This window comes from Pagrus pagrus (genome assembly GCF_965226575.1).
Source record: "Pagrus pagrus genome assembly, chromosome: 11".
Lineage (NCBI taxonomy): Eukaryota > Metazoa > Chordata > Actinopteri > Spariformes > Sparidae > Pagrus > Pagrus pagrus.
Genome location: NC_140195.1, coordinates 1,639,418 through 1,651,277, shown reverse-complemented (window position 1 = coordinate 1,651,277; position 11,860 = coordinate 1,639,418). Strand labels below are relative to the sequence as shown.

At 40.2% G+C, this 11,860-nt stretch overlaps 1 protein-coding gene across 2 annotated transcripts; it reads left to right on the top strand.

Annotated features, from left to right (window-relative positions):
* The first annotated feature begins 988 nt into the window (after positions 1-988).
* Positions 989-11,226, top strand: LOC311265679 (ER membrane protein complex subunit 3). Of its 2 annotated transcripts, none has more exons than XM_084367586.1 (9): positions 989-1,077; positions 2,599-2,805; positions 3,196-3,253; positions 3,468-3,561; positions 4,769-4,873; positions 5,645-5,726; positions 9,107-9,186; positions 9,596-9,678; positions 10,190-11,226. In XM_084367586.1, exons 2-9 carry the CDS (start codon positions 2,651-2,653, stop codon positions 10,316-10,318), a joined length of 786 nt encoding a protein of 261 aa, XP_084223712.1. In that variant the 5' UTR covers positions 989-1,077; positions 2,599-2,650; the 3' UTR covers positions 10,319-11,226. The 2 variants fall into 2 exon arrangements, with proteins under 2 accessions (XP_084223712.1, XP_084223713.1); XM_084367587.1 differs by lacking the exon at positions 989-1,077 and adding an exon at positions 1,358-1,446.
* Positions 11,227-11,860: the final 634 nt, after the last annotated feature.

The following is an 11,860-nucleotide window of genomic DNA, read 5'->3' as shown; positions in this document are numbered from 1 at the left end:
CACTGAAATGCTGCTTTCTAGGTGATTGTGTCTAATTTTAAGTTAATGAGACATTTTAACTAGATATATAATATACTTTTTTGAGATTTTGAGTTGTTGCAGTGATTTTCACTTCCAGTGTCTTGAGGAGTTCTCAGTAGAAATCTGCCTTAAACCTGAATCAAAATTAAACCCATGTGACGAATGTTTACAGCATCTTCAACACGAGACATTAAACCAGACACTCGCAGCAGAGACTCACATTCTGCAGGACATCCTGGATTTCCACACAGAAAGGTGGCTGTGTGTGTTGTATTTGGGCCGGGTGCAGGATAACAGATCCAACGGAGGAAATGACGTAGAGTATCTTCACACCAGATTAATGCCAATATGTAACAGATCCAACTGAACAGAAACCAACTCATGTGGAGGAAAGATTTCCCCATATCCTGGGTTATACTGCACAGGATTTAATCTATGAAACTATTGACTGGGGGGAGATGCAGCACAGACAAACACTTGTGGTCTCCTACAACATCTGCAACATCACACAATGAAGCATAGGAGAGGAGGAAGGAAGGAATTTATTAGACTTATTCTATGAGGTACTTTTAATTCTGAACGTAAGATGAACATATGTAACTGTGTACATTGATGTTTATTGTATTTAGCACACAACACCATGTATACTGTGGCACTGTTCCCATTCTCCTCTCACAGAGCAGAGCCTGTTCACCAGGAGACCAGCAGGTGTCGCTGTCTCACACCTGAAATCACCTAAACTCCAGTTAAGGGCCTTTAATGAGCTTTAAATTTGAAATGTGAGACTTTTTTGTGCGTTGCAGTTCCGTACACATGTTTTTAAATATATTTCTTTAATGGTCTTTTTGTTGTTAACGTTGACGATGAAGCAGTCGGGCTGGATGTTGTACCTGAATACGATCTCCTCCAAAAAAATACATTTTATTTTGTAGTATTTATTTTTTTACGCAGATCACGTGATCGGTGTTTCCGCTTGAACAGGAAGTGCTTCTTCTTCTTCTCTCAAACGGCGGAACGTGTTTGTCGTGTTGCTCATTCTCAAAGTTCATAAATGTGGTAAGTTACGTTTCATATTTAATCACGTAGTTTCAAACATCGTCCGCAGCTGGACGCTCATTAAAGTCCGTGAAATAAACCATGAGCATCACCGGCTCGTAGAAACCGTCATTCAGAGCTAACTAACTAGGTTAACTAGCATAGTTAGCCGGCTAGCGTCGTTAGCAAACCTTCTATACGGGGAAACGGGCTAATGCTAACGCTAGCTGGTTGCCGTTGAATGAAGACGGGTCAGGTGTAAGCAGTAAGGTTAGCTTAGCTGCAGTTAGCTCCTATAAAAGTAACGACTGGAGCTTCCGTTTGTTTCCGGTTGTTGTGTTTTGGTTTAGCTAGCTGTTAGCCGCTGCTCAGGCCTTCTGGTGGCAACAGGTCAGTTCATTTATGAGTTAATGTGTCACCGAGTCGAGGCTGGACGACTTGTAGAGGCAGATGTTTATAAGAAGCGTGTGGTCATCAAGTGTAACCTTTCTTTAAGACGAGCAGGGTTTATTTGTAGAGCTGCTTTCAACACTAACAAAGTGTGGATGTTAAATATAAGACACGAATCATTACTGCTGAAGGAGGTCCTGGTGGATCAATATGACCTGCATGGTTTCCATTCTCTGTTGTGTTCACCAGCTGCTGAATGGCTGAACACACCTGATGCAGCTCGTTAGACAGAGAGCTGGTGTGTCCTGACACAGAGTCAACAACAGTCTGTTTGACATGAAGATTAACATCCTGCTTCTTAACTCTTTGATATTCATGTTGTTTCTTACCAAACGATAATTCAGTTGTTTGTGTGTTGAAAAAGTGACCAGGCTGCTGAAACACTGTAGTTTCCCTTCAGGATTAATATCCACAATTCAAGGTGCAGAGCTGCACGTAATATTTCTGAAGAAGATAAACTTGACGACCTTTGAAAAACACAGAAGGTCCTTTTAAAGGGTCTCTATGTCGTTTTGGAGAAGAAATTCAAACTCAGAATTTGAATTAGGGATGCAGGATATAACTGATAATTACCTGACTGTCATGCCCGATATTGATAAGATTGTCAGAAAGGTTCAGATGTAGTGAACACAGATGGTTTATTTGATAATCCAGCTGTGATGAGACTTTTTCCCTCGTGTTATGTTCTTCTTGTAAAAAAAACCAAAAAACAGCGACACCAGTGACGACATGTGTGACTCATGTCTACATCGTGTGGCTCCACACAGGTGCAGCAGGTTGACGTTATGCGACATCAGCGTGTTTGTTGTTCTTCTTCTCTGTGTTTATTGGCTGCTCACAAAACAGCTGTAAAGGTGCATACCACCACCTACTGTGGGGAGATGCTGCTTATTGTTGTTAAAGGACCTTCTGGGTTTTATTTAATGGCGTCAGCGGTTAGTTTCTGAAGTATTGAAAGCATTTGATACTTGTGTCTTGTTCTGGTCTAAATGTTGTGTCAAAACATTTCATGTGTTAAAATAACTGCAGTCTGTATATTTTTGTGGATCTTAACGACGGCCTGAATGTAACCGAGTTGTTTCCCTCCCTCAGATCGTCTCCCTGCCTGTGTTTCTGTCTGTGTCGGCTGGTTGAACAGAGAGCGATGGCCGGTCCAGAGCTCCTGCTGGACTCCAGCATTCGCATGTGGGTGGTCCTGCCCATCGTCTTCATCACCTTCTTCGTCGGGATCATCCGTCACTACGTAACGCAGCTGCTCCACAGTGACAAAAAGGTCGACCTGGAGCAGGTGTCTGACAGGTGAGCTGGATCTGACGTTTTTGTCAAATGCAGAACATTCATTATATGAGTGTAGAGACAGTCTGTGTACTGTAGCTGTAACTGTCTTTCCACACGACTCTGCACAGCAGTAGTAAATCAATAGCAGGCGCACACACTAGCTAACAGCTCACTGCTATTGCTGCTTTTTCTTCTTCTCTTCTGTTGTATGGCGGTTGGCAGCCAGTGTTGAGGGGTGTTAACGCCACCTTCTGTAACAAAGTGAGAACAGAAAGAAACGGAAACGATGGAAATGGGGCTGGATTATTTACAAGATGTTAATATTTAATTTTTTGAATATCGGTTATCTTCAGTTATGGCCGACGCCTCCAGCTGTCACTGATCTGAGGTCGTGTCTGTGTTTGTGTTCAGTCAGGTGCTCCTGCGCAGCCGCATCCTCAGAGAGAATGGAAAGTACATTCCCCGACAGGTGAGCTCGACATTTCAGTTCAGGAATACAAAGGATTTTCTGTTTATTGTTTGTTCAGACCACAAAAACACGATTCAGGAAGTCCAGCTTCAGAAACAAATGACAAATACACAAACAGTGGTGTGCGTGCGTGCGTGCGTGCGTGCGTGCGTGCGTGTGAGAGAGAGACACATGCTCTGAGCTGTTGTGTGTCAACATGTTTTCTCTGTTTCAGTCGTTCGCCATGAGGAAACATTACTTCAACGACGCAGAGACCGGCTTCTTCAAGAAGGTCAAGAGGAAGGTCGTCCCCAAGAACCCCATGACAGGTGTGTGTGTGTCTTTGTCTGTGTGTGTGTGTGTGTGTGTGAGAGTGTGTGTGTGTGTGTGTGTGTGTGAGAGAGAGAGAGAGAGAGAGAGAGAGAACAGGGTTGTGTTTTGGTGTCGAGCGAAGCTGCAGCAGCGCTTCATCTACAGATCCAGAGTCTCGCCTATTTTAACTGCGACACGCGTGTGGTCTCTGCAGAAATAGAGCTGAAAACGACCCGTGGACAGTCGCATGGACGTTAACCAGCGTTTCACTGCAGAGTACAATATGTCACTGAAGAGAAAACTCACAACAGGTGGAGGCTCAACAGGGATAAAGGACATTTTTTCATTGAAAAATGTCTCAGTGACACGGCCTAAACGTCTGGTCAACATTATCAATAGGCCTGAATGTGCATCATTAATATTCTCAGTGGCTGCTTGTGAAACTCTGAACGTTAACACATCTCCACCCTCCTCCAGGTCAAAGTGACGATATGTCCAAAATGTTTTCACTGCTGAGGAGTACAACATATTTACTTCAACCTGCTTGGAATGATTTTAGGTTATTTTTAAGGTGTTGTGTGTTTGCCTGTAAAATAATATATAAATGAAGATTGTCTGTCATGTTACAAGGATAAAGAGGAATCTGCAGATTCTGTTCGTGTTACTTGAACATTGTGTTTCCGTCACAATTACACCATGTGTTTGTGCATTTAAGAAATTATAGAACTAACCTCCAAGAAACAGCAGCCGGGCTTTAAAAACGGTACGAGCAGAACATTTCAGTTTAATTTTGACTGAAGTCAATTTCAGTGTGAGGGAATCCTCCCCTTTGTTTTCTCAATCAACCCTCAGGTCTGAGCATGAAACACAAAGACACAACTCTTAAGAACAGATACTGTTCTGTGTGAAGGCGACACGTCTTTACAATCAGAGAAGGTCAGAGTCGCGTTACGCCAGTGTGTGTTCAACTATTTAAAAAAACAAAACGTTATTCATTGTCAAAACCACAGGGAGCCACTGCAGAAGGGGGGGGGGGGGTGTGTGTGTGTGTGTGTGTGTGTGTGTGTGTGTGTGTGTGTGTGTGTGTGAGAGATGTCCTGTGTTTGTTCATGTTTTATTTAATTGAATTATTGTAAATATATGGAGCTACTGTGCACACACTTAACTGTCTGTGTGTGTGTGTGTGTGTGTGTGTGTGTGTGTGTGTGTGTGTGTGTGTTGCAGACACCAGCATGCTGACAGACATGATGAAGGGAAACTTGACCAACGTCCTGCCCATGATCGTGATTGGTGGATGGATCAACTGGGCTTTCTCTGGATTCGTCATCAGTGAGTTTTCTTCATCAGCGTCATCAGGCAGCGTTTAGCTTTTGAAAAAGATACTTTGAGTTATTTTATGTTGGAAGCTTCTCTGAACTCAGTGAAAGAAAACTGTGGAGTGACGAGGAAACGACTTCCTCAAGCTCTTAATAAAATATGGTTCATGTTTTTAAGTTTTCAAGACATCTGCTGGCAAAATCATGGTATTAAATGAGAGATCACAGTGAAACAGTCAGAACACACGAGGTTCAGCCGGTGTTGTTCTGTTCAGTAAAGCTTTTAATGTAAAAACATATAAAAATGTTCTCTGTTTTTAAATACTGAGTCAGATTGAAAAGAACAGAAGCACCAGCAGGTGTGATGGACGGAGCTGCAACCATAAATTAATCCATCACCTACTAAATGAACCGCAGACCGATCAGTGCGAGTCATTAGTAAGAAAATGAAAGTCAGTAAACTGAATATCTCTGAGTCGCAGATGAAACGAGACATTTGTGGACGTCACCTTGTTCTTTTTCACCTTCTTCTAACATTTTTATAGACCAACAACTAATTGATTAATGGAGGAAATGATTGACAGATTAATCAACAATGAGACGAATGGTTAGTTGCAGTTCCAGTGACACAACGCAGCCTCGTGTGGGGTCGTCAGAAAGGCATCAAAACGTCTGGCTGTGATACCTGCGTCAGTCTAGTAAAGAAAATAGTCTTGTGAACACTAAACGATTATTCATGATGTCTGTGTTAATGACTGTGGATGTCTGTGTTGTCGTCATGCAGCCAAGGTGCCGTTCCCTCTGACTCTGAGGTTCAAGCCGATGTTACAGCGAGGGATCGACCTGCTGTCCCTCGACGCCTCCTGGTAAAAATCAACACTGAAAACACCGTAGCACTTCACCAGACAGTGAACACAACACTCAGCACTGTTACAGTACAAACATCCACTGACAAAATCATGAGATGGTGTAAAACGTATCCAGAATAATGTCTTCACATACGACGAGGCAGCGTTGGATTTGTGTGACGAAATATTCCTTTAACTTTCACAAGAAAACCAAAGTGCTGTTTTATCGTTGATGGGATGTTTTATAATGTCGCTTCAGTCTAAACGAGCAGACACACAAACTTTTTCATGTTTGTCGTTGACTTCCTTAAAAAAAACTCATGTCATCTTTCGAAAGTTCCTTCATTTTTAATTTTTTAGTCTGAAAACAGAAAAAAAAAATTCAGGAGGAAAAAAACAATTTTCAGGAGATTTCTTTATTTCTATTTTCTTTATTCTTTATAGAGAAGGAAATTATTCTTGCAGGAGAGAAAAACACCTTTCTAAAGGCTCGTGTTTCTCAGCAGGTTATGTGACATCACTGTCATGTCTTGTTTTTTGGAGCAGTGTGTTATAATCGGCACTAATCTGCCGTCAGCGTCACAGCTGGAGTATTGTGTATTATCATCGCCAGGAACGTTTGACAGCCTCATTCTGATATGTGAGTCTGTTCATGTGACGTCATAGTTCATGGTTATAATGGTGACCGTCAGCTGCAGCAGTTACAGTTCAGGACTTCAGTGTTTTTGTTGTTTATAAGTGCCTTCATGACACCAGCAGTCATTTACAGAAGAGTCTCAGGGCAGAGCTGAGGAAACGGTGAGACGAGGACATTAGTTTTTTCATTATGCACTTGAAGAATAAAGTCAACATTTCAAGATTAAATTCGACCTTAATGAAAAAAAAACCTCCTAATTTTTTCCTCAGCCTGAGTCCTGATGCTCTTCTGCAGTCATTAGGCAAGGCAAGTTTATTTGTATAGCACAATTCAGACACAAGGCAACTCAAAGTGCTTTACAGGTGCATAAAAATTACATGATGTGAGGAGAGTTTGTGTCGCTGCTTGTTTCATTCAGACTCTCCTGTCCAGGTGACTTCCTCATCACAAGAGTTAGTGGGAACCTGTGAGGGAGGTGGATGTTGGTGTCACAGTATGTTTGTGTGATTTGGACACTTGCTGAGGGAACAGGATCATTTTGTACCTGCACTCGGATGATTACACACTTGGATGAATCTGAAACTCTCCCGAAGTTTTAGTTTTGTTTTTTCACTCGGTTCAGAGAAAATAATATTTTCAGTTGGTTTCACACATGAAAAATATTTTTTAGGAGAACGTTTCAGTTTTCCTCGGCTCCACACATGAAACATCTCTCAAAAATGTTTTTTTCACTAATTTTCACACATAAACAAAAATTTCTCCTGAGCTTTATTAATTTTATTTTAGCTTCATTTCACTCTGAAAAGTTTTTGGGGTTTTTTGTTGTTTTTTAAAGAATTTTTCACTTTCACACTTTTTTTCACTCGCTGTCACAAATGAAGAAAAAAAAATTTCTCCTGAAAAATAGTTTTTCACTTGGTTTTACTCGGCTCCACACATGAAAAAATTTTCTTATAAAAATGTTTTTCACACATTTCTCCAGAACCTCATTTTGTTTTGGTTTTAAACATTACAGGTTTAAAAAAATATTTTTGTTTTGTTTTTTCATGTGTGGAATCAAGTGAAAAAACATCAACGCAATTATTAGAAGAAAAAATGTTTTTTACTCGGCTCCTCGCATGAAAAATAAAAAAAATTTCAAAAAAATTTTTTAGATTTTTTTTTTTTTTTTTTACATTTATTTTTATTATTATTATTTTATTTTTTTTTAGAAATTCGTCCTGAAAAACATATTTTTCAGTTGGCTTCACACATGAAAAATATTTATTTATTTTTCTTCCCCTTGAAGAAATAGTTTTTCACTCGCTGTCACATATGAAGGAAATAAAACTTCTCCTGAAAATGTTTTTACCTGGTTTTACTCGGCTCCACACACAAAAAAAATCTACCCTGAACCTCAGTTTGTTTTGGTTTTAAACATTACAGGTTTAAAAAAATATTTTTGTTTTGTTTTTTCATGTGTGGAATGAAGTGAAAAAACATTGAATTATTAGAAGAAAAATTGTTTTTTACTCGGCTCCTCACATGAAAAATAAAAATCTCCCCTAAACCTCATTTTGTCTTTGTTTCACACATTACGGGTAAAAAAAATATTTTAATTTTTTTTATTTTTATCATTTTTTATTTTATTTATTTATTTATTTTTATTATTATTATTATTATTATTGTTATTTTTTTAGAAATTCGTCCTGAAAAACATATTTTTCAGTTGGCTTCACACATGAAAAATATTTATTTATTTATTTTTTCTTCCCCTTGAAGAAATAGTTTTTCACTCGCTGTCACATATGAAGGAAATAAAACTTCTCCTGAAAATGTTTTTACCTGGTTTTACTCGGCTCCACACACAAAAAAAATCTACCCTGAACCTCAGTTTGTTTATGGTTAAAAAAAAAAATCTGTTTTTGTTTTGTTTGTTTTTTTCATGTGTGGAATCAAGTGACACAAAACAAAACCAGAATTTTTTATTTTTTTTTAAATTCTCCTGAAAAAACTTTTTTTCAGTTGGTTTCACACATGAACAAGATGTTTTGGGGTTTTTCTTTTTAGGAGAATTTTTCGGTTTCACACGTTACATTTTTTTTCCCCTTGAAGAAATTATTTTTCACTCGCTGTCACATATGAAGGAAAAAAAAATTCTCTTGAAACCTGGTTTAAATTGGTTTTACTCCACGCATGAAAAAATGTTCTCATTTTTGTTGTTTTTTTACACCGTTTCACACACGAAAAACTAAAACCTCATTTTGTCTTTGTTTCAAATATTACGGGTATAAAAAAAAGATAAAAATCTGTTTTGGTTTTTTTCATGTGTGGAATCAAGTGAAAAAAAGATTTTTTTTAGAGAAAATTCTCCTGAAAAAACTTTTTTTTCATTTGGTTTCACACATGACAAATATTTAATTAAATTTTTTTAGGTGAATTTTTCCACATTTTCCCCTTGAAGAAATAGTTTTTCACTCGCTGTCACAAATGAAGACAAAAAATGTCTCCTGAAAAATCATTTTTCACTTTGTTTTACTCCACATGAGGAAAACGTGTGAACCCGTTGAGCCTGTTTTTCATTGGGTGAGGTTAACTGAACGTTAAAGCCTCTAACAGTCGTTCTGTTTCATACTCTGACGTCGTCGGGACAAAATCTAATGAAATGAATCTCACTGCTCGGCTCAGTCAACACTGTTTTGCTTCTGAATGTATATCTGAGCTTTTCTGTCTCGATGTCCTGTGTTTGTAATATTGGACACTGGGTCTCCGCTGTGTGCAGGGTGAGCTCGGCGTCCTGGTACTTCCTGAATGTGTTTGGACTGAGGAGCATGTACACCCTCATACTGGGACAGGACAACGGTGAGTCTCTGCGTCCCACCGACGGCTTCTGGTCTTTGATTTGTTACTGTTTTTACATTGTTGGATGAGAAGAGAATAAAGAAGTGAGACGGATCGTCTGAATCCACAATCAAGTTTTCGATTGGAATTTTTTTCTAAATTTGTGCCAATTAAAACCTCAAAATTTCAGATTTAGATTTATTTTCAGACTTCTTGAGGCCCTGAGGAGAAGTTGTCTGTGTTTATTTACATGAGGCGACGATGTCGGTTCACGAACATCTCGACGATCACAGATGTTGGAAAACATAAATAAAGATGCTCAGTTTCTGGGTTTTGTGGAGTTGAAAATGAAAGTGTGACAGAACGGATCACAGAACCTCTCGGCGCTGGTCCGTTTCTGATTTTGATTAAATGTGGTTTCGTCTCGTAGCTGCTGACCAGGCTCGGCTCATGCAGGACCAGATGACAGGCGCTGCCATGGCGATGCCCCCCGACCCCAACAAGGCCTTCAAGGTGAGACGTTAATATCCTCCAGAACAGAACACAGGTGTCATATGATGCATCACACCATAAAAGGGCATGCTAATCACGTAGCAACATAGTCATCTAGCATACCCAGTCAACGGGAAGAAGCTCGGCTAAAAACCCATCAGAACCAAAACACAATTCACACTGCAAGCAACTAAAGCAAAGACGCTGTTAGAAAGATGATTTGAGTTTTATTCCCAGCTCGTCAAAAAAATGACGCTTTTGGATTGTGGGTCGGGTCGGTCAACATCCCAGTACGTCAGTATACGAGACTCAAAAATCAACTTTCTTACAAATTGGACTTTTCACTATGATTGTGTTTTGTGATCAGAGTTATTTTAAAGAAACTCTTCATCCAGAACTTTAACCAGAACTCCTTCATTCACTGTTGTTGGACTGAAGCCACGTCTCTAAAGATACACTGATGTGTTAGCTGCTGGGACTCACCTGTGTGTGTGTGTGTGTGTGTGTGTGTGTGTGTGTGTGTGTGTGTCAGAGTGAGTGGGAGGCGCTGGAGATCGTGGAGCATAAGTGGGCCTTGGAGAACGTGGAGGAGGAGCTGATGTCCAGAGACCTGAACTTCGGAACCTTCTTCAGTCAGGACCTCAAGTCCACCATGTTCTAAAGTAACGAGAACCCGCGGGCTCTGGAACGTCTGTGAACGCTTCTGAACTGAGCGGTCCAGAGCGGAACGGTCCTGGATCAGTTTACACGAACCCTCTGATTTAAACAAATGAAGCTGTCTGATTGGTCGGCTCCCTCAGGCACTTCGTCCACTTTCTGCCTTTTAGGAGCCTCTAAATTCTGTCGTGCCTTCAAAAATATCAACAGCGGAGTAAAATGTACCGATGCGGTCCTTCAGCTCTTTATAACATTAATATCATGTAAGATGACTATTGATAACTATATGACTATATTTTTGACCTTGTTCCATTTTCCTCAGTCAGAAACAACAGAGTTTATGCAATCATGTAATCTGAAAGTAAACGGATCAGCAGTTAACCTTCCTGTTCCCGGGTGACGGCGTGCCCGGCGGCAGAATAAATTGCAAAGTGATAGTTTAGTTTATGTGAACGCTGAAGCTTTAATTATTCTGTATCCATTATATTGTACAATCAACATTACTGAAGCAGAAAATGTGGCTATCGCCAGTTTAGAGTTAGAAAACCAGTTATTTATTATTCTTCATCAGCGAGAGGAACCAGTCGGCTCGGTGTGTATTCGCTGTGGAGCAGACGACTTCCAGAAACGTTCCCAGATGTTCCAGCAGCGGCTTGTTTGAGTAAACCAGCAGATTCTGCACCAGACGGATCCTCTCAGGAAGACGCGTCTCTCTGACGCGATGACGTTGTTAAAGACGACCGGGACGTTTTGGGAGGACAAAACTTGTCAGAGGAGCTTTTTAACTGACGGCAGGTTGTTTGTCTTCACCCTGCAGGACACTTTGCATGTTCTTTTCTACACTGTGGTCATCAGGCTGCTATCCAGAGCGACTTGAAGTGAGTGCAACAAGTAAATAAAGGTGCCATCACGTTCCTCGGGTTCTCTCGTCTGTTCTTTCAGCACTTCACTTCTACATAACATCTGCTTTTTCCATGAAACGCAGTAAGACGATGGTTTTAGTGGTGTTGGGAATTATTACCTGCACAGCCAGCAAGGTGGAAGATGATGGACTTTAAAGGAACAGTTCACCCAGTTTAAATCCAGTCATCTCCTCCTGATGATATAAAGTCAGGTGAAGTCTCGTAGTCCACAAAACATTTCTGGAGCTTCACAGTAAAACAGAGCTGCAGCGTTCTGCTAAACAACTGAAGCAGCTGGAGACTAAAAAAAAAAACCATCAGCTTGTCCAGCATACGTCTCCCGAAGCCCTGCGATCCTACATTGATCTGAAAAAAGACGTTATTTACACCTGTGGTTGAACCTTTAGCTCAGCAGCTACAGTGAAGATTTCAGCTTAGTGTAAATAACGTCTTTTCAAATCAGTGTGTGATCTCGGGGCTTCCAGACTTCAGTTGTTTAGCAAAGCAAGCAAAGGTTATTTTACCTTTTACAGGCACCGGTCACACAGTGCAAACAAAGTAAGAAATAAAATAAAAACAAATCGTTTAGCAGAACGCTGCAACTCTGTTTTACTGTGAAACTCCAGAAATGTTTTGTGGTCGAG

Coding starts and splice junctions, on each gene's coding strand:
- LOC311265679 (XM_084367586.1), top strand. CDS start 2,651: ATGGCCGGTCCAGAGCTCCTGCTGGACTCCAGCATTCGCATGTGGGTG. Junction 3,254..3,467: donor GAAAGTACATTCCCCGACAG/GTGAGCTCGACA, acceptor TCTCTGTTTCAG/TCGTTCGCCATGAGGAAACA. Junction 5,727..9,106: donor CTGTCCCTCGACGCCTCCTG/GTAAAAATCAAC, acceptor CGCTGTGTGCAG/GGTGAGCTCGGCGTCCTGGT.